The sequence below is a fragment of the Bufo bufo genome, chromosome 4 (genome assembly GCF_905171765.1).
Source record: "Bufo bufo chromosome 4, aBufBuf1.1, whole genome shotgun sequence".
Classification (NCBI taxonomy): domain Eukaryota; kingdom Metazoa; phylum Chordata; class Amphibia; order Anura; family Bufonidae; genus Bufo; species Bufo bufo.
The window spans coordinates 475710320-475730166 of NC_053392.1; the positions used below are offsets into that span (position 1 = coordinate 475710320).

A 19847-nucleotide genomic window follows, 5' to 3' on the forward strand; every position below is an offset into this window, starting at 1 on the left:
CCAGTAGTCCGCACACGTTAAAATGTGGGCAACTCTGCTGTCGTTGCGCAGGCACTGCAGCATGTAGTCGCTCATGTGTGCCAGGCTGCCCAGAGGTAAGGACAAGCTGTCCTCTGTGGGAGGCGTATCGTCATCGTCCTGTGTTTCCCCCCAGCCACGCACCAGTGATGGGCCCGAGCTGCTTTGGGTGCCACCCCGCTGTGAACATGCTTCATCCTAATCCTCCTCCACCTCCTCCTCATCCTCGTCCTCCTCGTCCTCCAGTAGTGGGCCCTGTCTGGCCACATTTGTACCTGGCCTCTGCTGTTGCAAAAAACCTCCCTCTGAGTCACTTCGAAGAGACCGGCCTGAAAGTGCTAAAAATTACCCCTCTTCCTCCTCTTCCTCCTGGGCCACCTCCTCTTCCATCATCGCCATAAGTGTTTTCTCAAGGAGACATAGAAGTGGTATTGTAACGCTGATAACGGCGTCATCGCCACTGGCCATGTTGGTGGAGTACTCGAAACAGCGCAACAGGGCACACAGGTCTCGCATGGAGGCCCAGTCATTGGTGGTGAAGTGGTGCTGTTCCGCAGTGCGACTGACCCGTGCATGCTGCAGCTGAAACTCCACTATGGCCTGCTGCTGCTCGCACAGTCTGTCCAGCATGTGCAAGGTGGAGTTCCACCTGGTGGGCACATCGCATATGAGGCGGTGAGCGGGAAGGCCGAAGTTACGCTGTAGCGCAGACAGGCGTGCAGCAGCAGGGTGTGAACGCCGGAAGCGCGAACAGACGGGCCGCACCACCAAATTCAGCACATGCGCCAGGCAAGGGATGTGCGTCAAACCGGCTAGTCCCAGAGCTGCAACGAGATTTCGCCCATTATCGCACACCACCAGGCCGGGCTTGAGGCTCACCGGCAGCAACCACTCGTCGGTCTGTTGTTCTATACCCCGCCACAACTCCTGTGCGGTGTGGGGCCTGTCCCCCAAACATATGAGTTTCAGAACGGCCTGCTGACGTTTACCCCGGGCTGTGCTGAAGTTGGTGGTGAAGGTGTGTGGCTGACTGGATGAGCAGGTGGAAGAAGAGGAGGAGGAAGCTGAGTAGGAGGAGGAGGAGGAGACAGGAGGCAAAGAATGTTGCCCTGCGATCCTTGGCGGCGGAAGGACGTGCGCCAAACAGCTCTCGGCCTGGGGCCCAGCCGCCACTACATTTACCCAGTTGTGCAGTTAGGGAGATATAGCGTCCCTGGCCGTGCTTACTGGTCCACGTATCTGTGGTTAGGTGGACCTTGCCACAGATGGCGTTGCGCAGTGCACACTTGATTTTATCGGACACTTGGTTGTGCAGGGAAGGCACGGCTCTCTTGGAGAAGTAGTGGCGGCTGGGAACAACATACTGTGGGACAGCAAGCGACATGAGCTGTTTGAAGCTGTCTGTGTCCACCAGCCTAAATGACAGCATTTCATAGGCCAGTAGTTTAGAAATGCTGGCATTCAGGGCCAGGGATCGAGGGTGGCTAGGTGGGAATTTACGCTTTCTCTCAAATGTTTGTGAGATGGAGAGCTGAACGCTGCCGTGTGACATGGTTGAGATGCTTGGTGACGCAGGTTTTGGTGTTGGTGGTACATCCCATGTTTGCTGGGCGGCAGGTGCCAACGTTCCTCCAGAGGCGCAGGAAGAGGCCGAGGCGGCGGCAGCAGCAGAAGAGGCCGAGGCGGCAGCAGCAGAAGAGGTAGCAGGGGGAGCCTGAGTGACTTCTTTGTTTTTAAGGTGTTTACTCCACTGCAGTTCATGCTTTGCATGCAGGTGCCTGGTCATGCAGGTTGTGCTAAGGTTCAGAACGTTAATGCCTCGCTTCAGGCTCTGATGGCACAGCATGCAAACCACTCGGGTCTTGTCGTCAGCACATTGTTTAAAGAAGTGCCATTCCAGGGAACTCCTTCAAGCTGCCTTTGGGGTGCTCGGTCCCAGATGGCGGCGGTCAGTAGCAGGCGGAGTCTCTTGGCGGCGGGTGTTCTGATTTTGCCCACTGCTTTCTCTTTTGCTACGCTGTTGGCTCGGTCTCACCACTGCCTCTTCCTCCGAACTGTGAAAGTCAGTGGCACGACCTTCATTCCATGTGGGGTCTAGGACCTCATCGTCCCTTGCATCGTCTTCCACCCAGTCTTGATCCCTGACCTCCTGTTCAGTCTGCACACTGCAGAAAGACGCAGCAGTTGGCACTTGTGTTTCGTCATCATCAGAGACGTGCTGAGGTGGTATTCCCATGTCCTCATCATCAGGAAACATAAGTGGTTGTGCGTTAGTGCATTCTATCTCTTCCACCCCTGGGGAAGGGCTAGGTGGATGCCCTTGGGAAACCCTGGCAGCAGAGTCTTCAAACAGCATAAGAGACTGCTGCATAACTTGAGGCTCAGACAGTTTCCCTGATATGCATGGGGGTGATGTGACAGACTGATGGGCTTGGTTTTCATGCGCCATCTGTGCGCTTTCTGCAGAAGACTGGGTGGTAGATAATGTGAACGTGCTGGATGCACTGTCGGCCACCCAATTGACTAATGCCTGTACCTGCTCAGGCCTTACCATCCTTAGAACGGCATTGGGCCCCACCAAATATCGCTGTAAATTCTGCTGGCTACTGGGACCTGAGGTAGTTGGTTCACTAGGACGTGTGGCTGTGGCAGAACGGCCACGTCCTCTCCCAGCACCAGAGGGTCCACTAACACCACCACGACCATGTCCACGTCCGCGTCCCTTATTAGATGTTTTCCTCATTGTTCCCGTTCACCACAATTTTGAAAATGGCAAATTTGCGAATAGTTTTTCAACCCAGAACAAAAACTGTGCTTTTACGGTCACTACAAATAATTTGACCAGCTAAAACAGTACAGATTTGGTTGAATAGAAATGTGAGGCCTATTTTTTTCGCGCTGTGTGACAGATATACCTTTAATCACAGAATTAGACTTGTATCTGCACGGTAGCGTGTGTGTGTTAAGTTTTTCTGAATGACACTATCAGCACCTTGAATCTAAGATATCCTTTTTGGGATAGATTTAAAGTAGGCCTGATATAGCAGGGAATAGTTTTTCAACCCAGAACAAAAACTGTGCTTTTACGGTCACTACAAATAACTTGACCAGCTAAAACAGTACTGATTTGGAGGAATATAAATGTCAGGTCTATTTTTTAGGCGCTGGGTGACAGGCTCAACTTGCCCCTGATGTAGTATATGGTCAAAAAATAACCACACTATTGATGGTTAAATGCACTTGGGTGACACAGGCTCAGCCTGCACCTGATGTAGTATATGGCCAAAAATTAACCACACTGTTGATGGTTAAATGCACTTGGGTGACACAGGCTCAGCATGCACCTGATGTAGTATATGGCCAAAAAATAACCACACTGTTGATGGTTAAATGCACTTGGGTGACACAGGCTCAGCCTGCACCTGATGTAGTATATGGCCAAAAAATAACCACACTGTTGATGGTTAAATGCACTTCGGTGACACAGGCTCAGCCTGCAGCTGATGTAGGATATAGCAAAAAATAACCACACTATTGATGGTTAAAAGCACTTGGTGGTAGCTTGTGCTGGCGCACCACAAGCCACAAAATGGCCGCCGATCACCCCAGAAAAAAGTGATATAAAAACGCTCTGGGCAGCCTAAAAAAAGTGAGCAATTTGATATTAGCACTTCAATGATCCACAGCTGGAGATCGATCACAGAATGAAGTCTTTTGGAGGAGTTAATCTGCCTAATCTCGCCCTAACGTCGCAGCAACAACCTCTCCCTATGCTTGAATCAGCAGAGTGACGTGCAGCGCTACGTGACCCAAGCTTATATAGACGCTGGGTCACATGCTGCACTGGCCAATCACAGCCATGCCAATAGTAGGCAAGGCTGTGATGGCCTCTTGGGGCAAGTAGTATGACGCTTGTTGATTGGCTGCTTTGCAGCATTTCAAAAAGCGCCAAGAAAGCGCCGAACACCGAACCCGGACTTTCACGAAAATGTTCGGGTCCGTGTCACGGACACCCCAAAATTCGGTACGAACCCGAACTATACAGTTCGGGTTCGCTTATCCCTACTCATGGGTCTTAGCTATGCCTCCGACAACCACACTGATTGTTTACCATTGAATTTTCAGTTAACACTGGGGCCAGTGTCTTTCATCCTACACCATAAAATGCATATTTGCTTACTCGCTAGCTGGTTTCAAGAACCTGTACAAAAATGCACGTTACGCATGTTACTTCTGATGAATTTTGGAAAAAAGTTACCATGTGGTGTTTTTTTTCTGAATGGTCAGTAATCTGTACTCAGAGCTGCATCTACCTCTGCAGGGATGGCAGTTTACGCCAGTGCACAGGCATTCAGCCTCATAGGCTTCAGGCCTGAACATGTCATTACATCTCCTGAGATCCGCCTGTTCCAGGATGCGACAACTCAGGCTGCACCACTGGGGGCACTACAGAGGGGCATTATAATACAGACCAGAGTAGTACAGGGGGTATAATAATACAGGGGGCACTACAGAGAGGCATTATAATACAGGGCAGAGAACTACAGGGGGCATATTAATACAGGGGGCACTACAGAGGGGCATTATAATACAGACCAGAGTACTACAGGGGGCATAATAATACAGGGGGCATTATACATAGGGGAAATATGATTCACACATATATATATGCCCCGCCATCTGTATTGTGGATAGTACAAAAGACTTGCCTAACAAGAGGGCATGGCTTATGAAATATAAAAGACGGTGCAGAACAACAGTGCCATATAGTAATTGTAGGAAGGCGCAAGGGTCCGTCTTTGACGGAAGGTATGTGTCATCGAGATTCCTGGCTTCGGTGAGGTAAGAGCCGGTAATTTCATGTGTCAGCGGCAGCTAGTGCTGGCTGACATGGTTTTGCTATTTAGTATGGCTGTAAAGCAAATCCAGGCCGGCTCTTACTTGGAGCAGCCAAAGTGCAGGGTGGGTGGCTTCTCCCCACGTTCCAGGCAGGGTCTTGGTTTGGGCTATAAAACACAGGCAGCACTGTCAGGTGGTAGGAATTTACTCCTCTCTGACAGTGAAGCTCTGTCAGTTTCTGTGTTGGGACCTGGGAGTTTGGGCCTGCGTGAACGTCTGCTACCTTGTTGACGTGAGAGCAGGTGGTTTCTGCTATGTCCAAGGACTTCTGCATTGCTGCATGGTGTGAACAAACACCAGACTCAAGGTGACTGTTTTCCTTGAAACAGACTTTTTGTTTTGCTTATCCTTATGTGAGAATAAACACCGAACTGTTTAAGTTAAAGACGTTGTCGTTGCCTCTATACTGCGTCCACAAGTCTGTCTACCAGAGCAAATACCCACATAATGTTACATGCACACTGGTTAAAAATAACCAGGAAGTGCCCAACCCTTTTAATTTCTGACCACTAAAACCAATACATACATGGCTAAGATTATTTTTATTGACTTTATTTACTAGCTGTAATTTTACATAGGTCTTATTATATAATACAGCCAGTATTATACTTTCTCCACATAATTGTGTTGTACAGAATTAGTGTCACAACTGTCCATAGGATTTGTGTGGTATTGCAGCTCAGCCCAAGGACAGATGTGGTACTGTATATGCAGGAAAGCAGTCATTTTTTTCTAAGCCCTCACAGCCCAACTAACTGCAGCACGGGTAATTTAGTAGGCGCCTTCCCTCAACAGTCCAGCAAGAAGAACATCTGTAGAATATCTACCTGGTTTTCTGCCATTCAAACATTTTCGACAGAAAAGTCCCCTCCACCAAGCTTGAAGTTTAGAAGATGCAGCTTCTTCATCATAAGTATTGGTTCTATTTTCCCATGAAGTTGGGATTTCTCCCTTTGTATCTTAAAAAAAAAAGCATAAAAATAATTATAAACATAAAAACAAAATTTGTCGTACCAACAGTTTTATAACCTTGGGCTTAAAGATGTTGTCTAGATTTTATGAAACGAAGGCCTATACTCAGGATATTCAGGAAAGGCCACCACTAGCTGATTGGCGAGGGTCAGATACAGTACCCCGCACCACTGCTGACCACCTGTCCAGGTTTAACTCTGGTGCCAGAACTACATAGCTTAACAGCTTAGTCAACTATGTAGTGGACAGAGTTCATCACCACAGCGATGCTCCCACTAACTTCAATAGTGTCGACTTCCAATGCCGTAGCTACATCCAAACAGGTGTTCGGCAGGGGGAGCGGGATGTTGATGAATTAACACATAATACTGTATGTGTAATTACGTTGTGTACATTGTAATCATGTTGATCGGTCTTAGCCTCTTGCAGACACCTGCGTTCAGTATAGTGCACAACACAGCACTCAAACAGGATTGTATTTTGGACAGTGTTTTTGTAATTTGCTTGCTGTATTGCTCTCTTAGAAGAATTTCAGCTCTAATAGGGAGGATATGGCTTGATAGATGGATACTGATATATGCAACCAATGAATAAAAATACTGTAGTTCCGTAGGCTAATATGAGCAATATATTTGTTTATGTACTACAGAGTACTGGTAAAGTGGCCAAATATGTTTGAAATGTTGATACCTCTCTTCTTTATCCAGGCAACTTCCCAAAACTGAAAATAATCGTTTTCATCTAGTAGCCATTTATTTTTTTCCTCTAAGGGTGTACTAGATTACCATCATGTATATGAGCACCTCTTACTTATACTGGAGAACCTCTTGGAGATTTGCCAAATGTTGTATGTCTAAATAGTATAAGTTTTAAATGGTACAATGTATAAAGCTTGAAAAATTATAAAGAAAAAGGGTACCACGCATTAAAAATCCTAGAAGAGATTGGGAGTCTGAGAAAAATGAACACAAATGAGAACCACCCACCACCCAGTGCAATGGTAACATACTAAGATGTAATCAAAGATAATAATACATAAATGGTAAAATACCAGATACAGTCAGGTCCATAAATATTGGGACATCGACACAATTCTAACATTCCGCAAATCAATGGATTTGAAATGAAACAAACAAGATGGGCTTTAACTTCAGACTGTCAGCTTTAATTTGAGGGTATTTACATCCAAATCAGATGAACGGTGTAGGAATTACAACAGTTTGCATATGTGCCTCCCACTTGTTGAGGGACCAAAAGTAATGGGACAATTGGCTTCTCAGCTGTTCCATGGCCAGGTGTGGGTTATTCCCTCATTATCCCAATTACAATGAGCAGATAAAAGGTCCAGATTTAATTTCAAGTGTGTTATTTGCATTTGGAATCTGTTGCTGTCAACTCTCAAGATGAGATCCAAAGAGCTGTCACTATCAGTGAAGCAAGCCATCATTAGGCTGAAAAAACAAAGCAAACCCATCAGAGAGATAGCAAAAACATTAGGCGTGGCCAAAACAACTGTAAACTGTAAACCACTGGTGAGCCTCAAAAACAGGAAGGCCAGATTAGAGTTTGCCAAATGACATCTAAAAAAAGCCTTCACAGTTCTGGAACAACATCCTATTGACAGATGTGACCATGATCAACTTGTACCAGAGTGATGGGAAGAGAAGAGTATGGAGAAGGAAAGAAATTGCTCATGATCCTAAGAATACCACCTCATCAGTGAAGCATGGTGGTGGTAGTATCATGATGTGGGCATGTATGGCTGCCAATGGAACTGGTTCTCTTGTATTTATTGATGATGTGACTGCTGACAAAAGCAGCAGGATGAATTCTGAAGTGTTTCAGGCAATATTATCTGCTCATATTCAGCCAAATGCTTCAGAACTCATTGCACGGCGCTTCACAGTGCAGATGGACAATGACTCAAAGTATACTGCAAAAGCAACCAAAGAGTTTTTTAAGGGAAAGAAGTGGAATTATGCAATGGCCAAGTCAATCACCTGACCTGAATCCGATTGAGCATGCATTTCACTTGCTGAAGACAAAACTGAAGGGAAAATGCCCCAAGAGCAAGCAGGAACTGAAGACAGTTGCAGTAGAGGCCTGGCAGAGCATCACCAGGGATGAAACCCAGCGTCTGGTGATGTCTATGCGTTCCTGTAATTGACTGCAAAGGATTTGCAACTAAGTATTAAAAAGTGAAAGTTTGATTTATGATTATAATTCTGTCACATTACTTTTGGTCCCTTAACAAGTGGGAGGTACATATGCAAACTGTTGTAATTTCTACACCGTTCACCTTATTTGGATGTAAATACCCTCAAGTTAAAGCTGACAGTCTGCAGTTAAAGCACACCTTGTTCATTTCATTTCAAATCCATTGTGGTGGTGTATAGAGCCAAAAATGTTAGAATTGTGTCGATGTCCCAATATTTATGGACCTGACTGTATATGCATATACCAACTCCAATAGGACTATAATAGTGCAGATCAAAAATTGCCCCACATGAACATGCCCTAAACAAATAAAGACACCATTTCATATATACGAAATGTGACATCTCACACCAGAAAATGTATAAAAAATATACAGTCCTGATCAAAAGTTTAAGACCACTTGAAAAATGGCAAAAAATCATATTTTACATTGTTGGATCTTAACAAGGTTCCAAGTAGAGCTTCAACATGCAAAAAGAAGAAATGAGAGTGAGACAAAACATTTTTTGAGCATTCAATTAATTGAAAATAACGATTAAACTGAACCAGGCTGTTTTTCAGCGGATCCAAATTTTAGGACCACATGCCTTTAACCCCTTAGGGACCCATGACGTACCGGTACGGCATGGTTCTCGAGTCCTTAAGGAACCATGACGTACCAGTACGTCATGTATAGTTCCGGGCGGCGGTGATCGGAACCCGATGCCTGCTCAAATCATTGAGCAGGCACCTTGGCTAAATGCGCGGGGGAGTCCCGTGACCCCCCCCCCCCCCCCGTGTCGGCGATCGCCGCAAACTGCAGGTCAATTCAGCGGTGGTGCCATCGGGTCCCCATGGGGCTGTAGGGGGGACCTGATGGCATGGAAGGCAGCGCGATGCCTTCCGGTGAAGAGCCTGTGAGATCCAGCCCCCTGGATCTCACAGGCCGGAAGCTGTATGAGTAATACACACAGTATTACTCATACAGCCAATGCATTCCAATACAGAAGTATTGGAATGCATTGTAAAGGATTAGGCCCCCAAAAGTTCAAGTCCCAAAGTGGGACAAAAAATAAAGTGAAAGAAAAGTGGAAAAAATAAAGTGAAAAAAAGTTGAAAAAATAAAGTTTTCCCCCCCAAAAATTAAAAGTTTCAAGTAAAAATAAACAAAAACGTCATTTTCCCCAAATAAAGTTAAAAAAAATTAGTAAAAAAATAGGGGAAAAAAAAAAGTATACATATTAGGTATCGCCGCGTCCGTATCGCCCAGCTCTATAAACATTTGGTGACCTTACATCACAAAAAGTACAACAGCAAGCGATCAAAAAGGCCAACCAAAATAGTACCAATCTAACAGTCACCTCATCCCGCAAAAAATTGAGCCCCCTACCTGAGACAATCGCCCCAAAAAAATAAAAACTATGGTTCAGAATATGGAGACACTAAAACATGATTTTTCTTTTGTTTCAAAAATGATATTATTGTGTAAAACTTACATAAATAAAAAAAAGTATACATATTAGGTATCGCCACGTCCGTATCGACCGGCTCTATAAAAATATCACATGACCTAACCCCTCAGATGAACACAGTAAAAAAATTTAAATAAAAACTGTGCTAAATAAACCATTTTTTGTTACCTTACATCACAAAAAATGTAATAGTAAGCGATCAAAAAGTCACACGCACCCCAAAATAGTGCCAATAAAACCGTCATCTCATCCCGCAAAAATCATACCCTACCCAAGGTAATCGCCCAAAAACTGAAAAAATTATGGCTCTCAGACTATGGAAACACTAAAACATGATTTTTTTTGCTTCAAAAAAGAAATCATTGTGCAAAACTTACATAAATAAAAAAAAAGTATACATATTAGGTATCGCCGCATCCGTGACAACCTGGTCTATAAAAATATCACATGATCTAACCTGTCAGATGTATGTTGTAAATAACAAAAAATAAAAACGGTGCCAAAACAGCTATTTCTTGTTATCTTGCCTCACAAAAAGTGTAATATAGAGCAACCAAAAATCATATATACCTTAAACTAGTACCAACAATACTGCCACCCTATACCGTAATTTATATAATGGGGCCACTTTTTGGAGTTTATACTCTAGGGGTGCATCAGGGGGGCTTCAAATGGGACATGGTGTCAAAAAAAAACAGTCCAGCAAAATCTGCCTTTCAAAAACTGTATGGCATTCCTTTCCTTCTGCGCCCTGCCGTGTGCCCGTACAGTAGTTTACGACCACATATGGGGTGTTTCTGTAAACTACAGAATCAGGGCCATAAATATTGAGTTTGGTTTGGCTGTTAACCCATGCTTTGTAACTGGAAAAAAATGATTAAAATGGAAAATCTGCCAAAAAAGTGAAATTTTGAAATTGTATCTCTATTTTCCATTAATTTTTGTGGAACACCTAAAGGGTTAACGACGTTTGTAAAATCAGTTTTAAATACCTTGAGGGGTGTAGTTTCTTAGATGGGGTCACTTTTATGGAGTTTCTACTCTAGGGGTGCATCCGGGGGGCTTCAAATGGGACATGGTGTCAAAAAGACCAGTCCAGCAAAATCTGCCTTCCAAAAACCGTATGGCATTCCTTTCCTTCTGCGCCCTGCCGTGTGCCCGTACAGTAGTTTACGACCACATATGGGGTGTTTCTGTAAACTACAGAATCAGGGCCATCAATATTGAGTTTGGTTTGGCTGTTAACCCTTGCTTTGTAACTGGAATAAAATTATTAAAATGGAAAATCTGCCAAAAAAGTGAAATTTTGAAATTGTATCTCTATTTTCCATTAATTCTTGTGGAACACCTAAAGGGTTAACAAAGTTTTGAATACGTTGAGGGGTGTAGTTTATAGAATGAGGTCATTTTTAGGTGGTTTCTATTATGTAAGTCTCGCAAAGTGACTTCAGACCTGAACTGGTCCCTAAAAATTGGGTTTTTGAAAATTTCTGAAAAATTTCAAGATTTGCTTCTAAACTTCTAAGCCTTGTAACATCCCCAAAAAACAAAATATCATTCCCAAAATGATCCAAACATGAAGTAGACATATGGGGAATGTAAAGTAATAACTATTTTTGGAGGTATTACTATATATTATAGAAGTAGAGAAATTGAAACTTGGAAATTTGCAATTTTTTTAAAATATTTGGTAAATTTGGTATTTTTTTATAAATAAAAATGAATTTTTTTAAATTCATTTTACCAGTGTCATGAAGTACAATATGTGACGAAAAAACAATCTCAGAATGGCCTGGATAAGTCAAAGCGTTTTAAAGTTATCAGGACTTAAAGTGACACTGGTCAGATTTGCTTAAGGAGAAATAGGGCCGAGTCCTTAAGGGGTTAAAAGGCCAAATCTGTGCAAAGATGTGGATTCATTGTCATTTTCTGTCAGGTAGTCACACGTTGTGATGGCAAAGGCAAAAAAACTCTCTCTTTTTGAACGTGGTCGGGTTGTTGAACTGCATAAGCAGGGTCTCTCACAGCGCGCCATTGCTGCTGAGGTGGGACGCAGTAAGACAGTCATTTGGAATTTCTTAAATGATCCTGAGGGTTATGGAACAAAAAAGTCAAGTGGAAGACCCAAAAAATTTCATCAGCACTGAGCCGGAGAATCCAATTGGCTGTCTGTCAAGACACTGGACGATCCTCAACCCAAATTAAGGCCCTTACTGGTGCTGACTGCAGTCCCATAACCATCAGACGGCATCTGAGACTGAAGGGCTTCAAAAACAAAAAACGTCTTCAAAGACCTCGTCTCCTTGAACGCCACAGAACTGCTCGTTTGGACTTTGCAAGAGAGCACCAAACATGGGACATTCAAAGGTAGAAGAAAGTTTTATTCTCTGGTGAGAAAAAATTTAACCTCGATGGTCCCGATGGTTTCCAATGTTACTGGCATGACAAGCAGATCCCACCTGAGATGTTTTCTACGCGCCACATTGGAGGGGGCGCCATAATGGTCTGGGGTGCTTTTTCCTTCAGTGGAACAATGGAGCTTCAGGAAGTACAGGGGCGTCAAACGGCCGCTGGCTATGTCCAGATGTTGCAGAGAGCATTCCTCATGACTGAAGGCCCTCGTCTGTGTGGTAACGACTGGGTTTTTCAACAGGACAACGCTACAGTACAAAATGCCCGCAGGACAAGGGACTTCTTCCAGTAGAATAACATCACTCTTTTGGCCCATCCTGCGTGTTCCCCTGATCTAAATCCAATTGAGAACCTTTGGGGATGGATGGCAAGGGAAGTTTACAAAAATGGACAACAGTTCCAGACAGTAGATGGCCTTCGTGCGGCCGTCTTCACCACTTGGAGAAATGTTCCCACTCAGCTCATGGAAACGCTTGCATCAAGCATGCCGAAACGAATTTTGGAAGTGATAAACAATAACAGCGGAGCTACGCATTACTGAGTTCATGTTTGGAAGTAGAATTTCTGTTTTGGGGGGGTTTCGTTTTTTTTGGAGGTGTGGTCCTAAACGTTTGATCAGCTGAAAAACAGCCTGTTTCAGTTTATTAGTTGTTTTCATTAAATTGAATGCTCAAAAAATGTTTTGTCTCACTCCCATTTCTTCTTGTTGCATGTTGAAGCTCTACTTGGAACCTTGTTAAGATCCAGCCATGCTAAGGGCTCTTTCACACTTGCGTTGTTCTGTTCCGGCATAGAGTTCCGTCGTCGGGGCTCTATGCCGGAAGAATCCTGATCAGGATTATCCCAATGCATTCTGAATGGAGAGAAATCCGTTCAGGATGCATCAGTATGTCTTCAGTTCAGGACCGGAACGTTTTTTGGCCGGAGAAAATACTGCAGCATGCTGCGCTTTTTGCTCCGGTCAAAAATCCTGAACACTTGCCGCAAGGCCGGATCCGGAATTAATGCCCATTGAAAGGCATTAATCCGGATCCGGCCTTAAGCTAAACGTCGTTTCGGTGCATTACCGGATCCGACGTTTAGCTTTTTCTGAATGGTTACCATGGCTGCCAGGATGCTAAAGTCCTGTTTGCCATGGTAAAGTGTAGTGGGGAGCGGGGGAGCAGTATACTTACCGTCCGTACGGCTCCCGGGGCGCTTCAGAGTGACGTCGGGGCGCCCCACGCGCATGGATGACGTGTCGCATGGATCACGTCATCCATGCGCATGGGGCGCTCTGACGTCATTCTGGAGCGCCCCGGGAGCCGCACGGACAGTAAGTATACTGCTCCCCCGCTCCCCACTACTACTATGGCAGCCAGGACTTTAATAGCGTCCTGGCTGCCATAGTAACACTGAACGCATTTTGAAGACGGATCCGTCTTTAAATGCTTTCCGTTCACTTGCGGTGTTACGGATCCGGCGGGCACCTCCGGCAAATGGAGTGCACGACTGATCCGGACAACGCAAGTGTGAAAGACGCCTAAATATGATTTTTTGCCATTTTTCAAGTGGTCTTAAACTTTTGATCAGGACTGTATATATATATATATATATATATATATATATATATATATATATGTATGTATTGACCGTGCCATTGTGCAAAAATGAAGCAGTGAATGGAGAAATAAAAATACAACCTGAAATGGGTGAACAACCTCTATATCAGAGAACTGTGGGACTAATCCTCAAGCAAATCACTGCCATAAGTGATGCAAAATACATATTGGTATTACCTATTCTCTATATTAAGTACTGCACTGTGTGGTGGGTGGTATTCATTTTTCTCAGACCCCCAGTCTCTTTTTGGATATTTAATTGCTTTCAATGCTCTCCAATAAATTTCTACATATCTTCCATGTGCATCATTTTGTATGGTACCCTTTTCTTTTTCTTATTTTTTCATTGCTGTTTGTACATGTAGATAGCACCTTTATACTCTGCACAATGGTGGTCCTCGTCCTAATTCCCAATGTATTGTACAAAGTTTAGGCCTCATTCACATCACCGTTTCTCCTCTCCGTTGAGGAGCAGGAGAACGGAAAGGACGGATTCTGAAGATAACTGCGACCTAACTGAGTGTAACGGAGCCTAAAGACCCCATAGAATATAATGAGGTCCGTTCGGTGTCCGCTCAGAACATGATTCTTGAGCGGAGACGAAAGTCCTGCATCAACGCAGCCGGAGAACAGAAAGGAGAAACGGTGATGTGAACGAGGCCTTAGCAATGTATAAAGTTTATGCAGAATTGTCCGTCTGCAAAGCTAGACATTATCAACATTTGGCCAGATTTAGACAACAAGTGGGTCCTAAAACCTACAGTACCCTGTGCCATGTGTTATGTATGTTGCATATCATTTTCTCTAAAATGGATCATGTCCAAAGGAAACCTGTCAGAAAAGTTATTCTTTATGTGACTTGTTCCAGAATTGAATGTACTACATCTGCGTGAGCAATCCAGGAATATAGCAATGTACCTGCCAAATACTCATTACAAATAATCTTGAAAGCTTTTAAAGGCACTTTTTGTAATTACATAGTGCCTGTGTACTGTACTTGATAAAGGATTTGTGTTCCTTAAAGCGACATTGATGCAGGCTCTCATTGTACTCACTGAGTCATAACCTCCTGGTTGTTTCTAATCCATGATTATACCAGCTGACATTGAAAGAAATGATCATACATTTTACAGTTAAGCCTACTATCTTTCGGAACGTGTTGGAAACTGCTATCTGATTAGTCCGAATTACATTTCATATGCTTTGTCTGGAGATGAGCTCAGATACCTTGCATGGAATTAGATTCTGGTGCCAAAATAGCTGAGAAATCCATTGTGAAGACTCTGAAAGCAAACACCAAGTCGTGTGTAACTTTGTTCCCCATAGCTTCAGTCATGAGATGCCACAAAGCAGTATGAAAAGCCTGAAATAGAACCAAACAAAGACTTCATGTTAGTGTTGAGCGAATCAAAGCATCCGAAGCGGAATTTGATCTGAAGTTTATGAAAAATATGATTTGCCGCAAAACTGAGTTTCCTTACACTTCGAGGTAACAAATCAGATTTTTTTCTAAAATGGCTGCACGTGTTCCAAAGTGAAAGTAAGAAGCCCGGGAACGTAATATGAACAATAATGTTGTGCAGCTAGAGAATCAGCGAATAGCCATCCCCTGTGATGTCACAGCCCTATAAAAAGCCTCATTATGTGCCATCTCCGCCATTTCACTGTGAGCTGAGCACAGAGAGAGATGTGATAAGCACTCTTGCGCTACGGACAGTGTTGCTGAAATCTTTTAATCGTAAAATATTGGATAGGGAGAGTGCAGGGACAGTGTAGGGAGAGTTTTTAGACACTGTAGGGAGAGCATAGGGAAAATGCAGGAACAGTGCAGGTTGAGTGTAATCGCCATGTGCATCTTGTTCACCTGCTGCCACAATCCCAGTTAATCTGTTAGTGTGTTACTGTGCCTCAGTATTAAAGGGCGGTCTAATATATCGCCGTCTGCATCTTGTTGAACTGCTGGCACATTTGTAGTTATTCTCTTATTTTATATATAGAGTTACTGTGCCTCAGTATTAAAGGGCGGTCTAATATATCATCGTCTGCATCTTGTTGAACTGCTGACACATTTGCAGTTAATCTGTTAGTTTATACATAGAATTACTTGGGGTCATTTATCAAACTGGTGTAAAGTAGAATTGGTTTAGTTGCCCATAGCAACCAATCAGATTCCACCTTTTATTTTCCAAAGGAGCTGTCAAAAATGATTTGATCCATATGCAAATTACCCTGAGATGTGTCCTGTCCCTGAGATGAGTCCAGTGTGAAGGAGCCCAGCACCGTCCCGCATCCTCAGAATCTCCTCCTTGCTCCCCGACGTCAGACAACCAGAGACAGGTTCCCTTTAAAGGGGAGGTCACTGTTAAAGGGTCGGCCACTGTCAAAGTCACTGTTAAAGGGGCGGTCAGGGTTAAAGGGGCGGCCACCGCGAAAGTCACTGTTAAAGGGACGGTCACCGTTAAAGGGGCGGCCACTGTGAAAGTCACTGTTAAAGGGGCTGTCACCGTTAAAGAGGCGGCAACTGTGAAAGTCACTGTTAAAGGGGCGGTCATTGTGAAAGTCACTGTTCTTTAATATAATATTGCAATAAATAAATACCCGAGCAACACCGGGTTATCAGCTAGTAAAAAATAGAAAATGAAAGAATCCACATCCAACGAGGCAGTTCAATTGCCTGAATCGAAAATTTATGTTCCTTTTGTTGTTCCATGATTTTATCTGAATTAAATGATATTTTCATGATAGAGGCAAAAAGTTCATATTTCACGTAATTAGTCAAATAATATATTTCTCAAACCCAGTGATTGTAAGGTGGTACTTGTAGTGAATTGTTAATCATAGTTTCAATTAATCATTAGTGATCCGTGATTTGTGCAATTAATGATCAATAAAAAATATATTTCACTCTGTGTTATTTAATATCCTTTAGCTTGTCTTATTTGTATATAGTCCCACTTATTATGAAAGTGTGCCAATAAGAAACAATGTCTCCTTGATAGAGTTGAGCGAACACCTGGATGTTCGGGTTCGAGAAGTTCGGCCGAACTTCCCGGAAATGTTCGGGTTCGGGATCCGAACCCGACCCGAACTTCGTCCCGAACCCCATTGAAGTCAATGGGGACCCGAACTTTTGGCCACTAAAAAGGTTGTAAAACAGCCCAGGAAAGAGCTAGAGGGCTGCAAAAGGCAGCAACATGTAGGTAAATCCCCTGCAAACAAATGTGGATAGGGAAATGAATTTAAAAAAAATTAAAAAATAAAAATGAACCAATATCAATTGGACAGAGGTCCCATAGCAGAGAATCTGGCTTCACGTCAGCAGAGAATCAGTCTCTTCATGCCATAGCAAAGAATCTGGCTTCATGTCAGCAGAGAATCAGTCTCTTCATGCCATAGCAGAGAATCTGGCTTCATGTCAACGCAGAATCAGTCTTCATGTCATAGCAGAGAATCAGGCTTCACGTCACCCACCACTGGAACAGGCCACTGTCACATATTTAGGCCCAGGCACCCAGGCAGAGGAGAGAGGTCCCGTAACAGAGAATCTGGCCTTATGTCAGCATAGAATCAGTCTTCATGTCATAGCAGAGAATCAGGCTTTACGTCACCCACCACTGGAACAGGCCACTGTCACAAATTTAGGCCCAGGCACCCAGGCAGAGGAGAGAGGTCCTGTAACAGAGAATCTGGCCTTATGTCAGCACAGAATCTGTCTTCATGTCATAGCAGAGAATCAGGCTTCACGTCACCCACCACTGGAACAGGCCACTGTTACATATTTAGGCCCAGGCACCCAGGCAGAGGAGAGAGGTCCCGTAACAGAGAATCTGGCCTTATGTCAGCACAGAATCAGTCTTCATGTCATAGCAGAGAATCAGGCTTTACGTCACCCACCACTGGAACAGGCCACTGTCACATATTTAGGCCCAGGCACCCAGGCAGAGGAGAGAGGTCCCGTAACAGAGAATCTGGCCTTATGTCAGCACAGAATCAGTCTTCATGTCATAGCAGAGAATCAGGCTTTACGTCACCCACCACTGGAACAGGCCACTGTCACATATTTAGGCCCCGGCACCCAGACAGAGGAGAGAGGTCCCGTAACAGAGAATCTGGCCTTATGTCGGCACAGAATCTGTCTTCATGTCATAGCAGAGAATCAGGCTTCACGTCACCCACCACTGGAACAGGCCACTGTCACACATTTAGGCCCCGGCACCCAGACAGAGGAGAGAGGTCCCGTAACAGAGAATCTGGCCTTATGTCAGCACAGAATCAGTCTTCATGTCATAGCAGAGAATCAGGCTTTACGTCACCCACCACTGGAACAGGCCACTGTCACATATTTAGGCCCAGGCACCCAGGCAGAGGAGAGAGGTCCCGTAACAGAGAATCTGGCCTTATGTCAGCACAGAATCTGTCTTCATGTCATAGCAGAGAATCAGGCTTCACGTCACCCACCACTGCAACAGGCCACTGTCACACATTTAGGCCCCGGCACCCAGACAGAGGAGAGGTTCATTCAACTTTGGGTTGCCCCGCAATATAATGGTAAAATGAAAATAAAAATAGTATTGAATGAGGAAGTGCCCTGGAGTAGAATAATATATTGTTAAGGGGAGGTAGTTAATATCTAATCTGCACAAGGGATGGACAGGTCCTGTGGGATCCATGCCTGGTTCATTTTTATGAACGTCAGCTTGTCCACATTGGCTGTAGACAGGCGGCTGCGTTTGTCTGTAATGACGCCCCCTGCCGTGCTGAATACACGTTCAGACAAAACGCTGGCCGCCGGGCAGGCCAGAACCTCCAAGGCATAAAAGGCTAGCTCTGGCCACGTGGACAATTTGGAGACCCAGAAGTTGAATGGGGCCGAACCATCAGTCAGTACGTGGAGGGGTGTGCACAGGTACTGTTCCACCATGTTAGTGAAATGTTGCCTCCTGCTAACACGTTCCGTATCAGGTGGTGGTGCAGTTAGCTGTGGCGTGGTGACAAAACTTTTCCACATCTCTGCCATGCTAACCCTGCCCTCAGAGGAGCTGGCCGTGACACAGCTGCGTTGGCGACCTCTTGCTCCTCCTCTGCCTTCGCCTTGGGCTTCCACTGGTTCCCCTGTGACATTTGGGAATGCTCTCAGTAGCGCGTCTACCAACGTGCGCTTGTACTCGCGCATCTTCCTATCACGCTCCAGTGTAGGAAGTAAGGTGGGCACATTGTCTTTGTACCGGGGATCCAGCAGGGTAGCAACCCAGTAGTCCGCACACGTTAAAATGTGGGCAACTCTGCTGTCGTTGCGCAGGCACTGCAGCATGTAGTCGCTCATGTGTGCCAGGCTGCCCAGAGGTAAGGACAAGCTGTCCTCTGTGGGAGGCGTATCGCCATCATCCTGTGTTTCCCCCCAGCCACGCACCAGTGATGGGCCCGAGCTGCTTTGGGTGCCACCCCGCTGTGAACATGCTTCATCCTCATCCTCCTCCACATCCTCGTCCTCCTCGTCCTCCAGTAGTGGGCCCTGTCTGGCCACATTTGTACCTGGCCTCTGCTGTTGCAAAAAACCTCCCTCTGAGTCACTTCGAAGAGACTGGCCTGAAAGTGCTAAAAATGACCCCTCTTCCTCCTGGGCCACCTCCTCTTCCATCATCGCCCTAAGTGTTTTCTCAAGGAGACATAGAAGTGGTATTGTAACGCTGATAACGGCGTCATCGCCACTGGCCATGTTGGTGGAGTACTCGAAACAACGCAACAGGGCACACAGGTCTCGCATGGAGGCCCAGTCATTGGTGGTGAAGTGTGTCTGATCCGCAGTGCGACTGACCCGTGCGTGCTGCAGCTGAAACTCCACTATGGCCTGCTGCTGCTCGCACAGTCTGTCCAGCATATGCAAGGTGGAGTTCCACCTGGTGGGTACGTCGCATATGAGGCGGTGAGCGGGAAGGCCGAAGTTACGCTGTAGCGCAGACAGGCGAGCAGCGAGCAGCAGCGACAACTCCTGTGTGGTGTGGGGCCTGTCCCCCAAACATATGAGTTTCAGAACGGCCTGCTGACGTTTACCCCGGGCTGTGCTGAAGTTGGTGGTGAAGGTGTGTGGCTGACTGGATGAGCAGGTGGAAGAAGAGGAGGAGGAAGCTGAGTAGGAGGAGGAGGAGACAGGAGGCAAAGAATGTTGCCCTGCGATCCTTGGCGGCGGAAGGATGTGCGCCAAACAGCTCTCCGCCTGGGGCCCAGCCGCCACTACATTTACCCAGTGTGCAGTTAGGGAGATATAGCGTCCCTGGCC

The 19847-nt window shown here is 45.2% G+C and overlaps 1 protein-coding gene across 4 annotated transcripts in view; it reads right to left on the reverse strand.

Moving 5' to 3' along the window:
- Nucleotides 1-19847, reverse strand: part of ADGB (androglobin) — a 339135-nt gene that overhangs the window by 113736 nt on the left and 205552 nt on the right. For all 4 annotated transcript variants that reach the window (XM_040427354.1, XM_040427353.1, XM_040427352.1 and 1 more), the window contains exons 21-22: nucleotides 14798-14933; nucleotides 5745-5876 (exon numbers count right to left, since the gene is read on the reverse strand). In XM_040427354.1, coding sequence (XP_040283288.1) covers nucleotides 5745-5876; nucleotides 14798-14933 — 268 coding nt within the window. The remainder of the gene's footprint in view (nucleotides 1-5744; nucleotides 5877-14797; nucleotides 14934-19847) is intronic.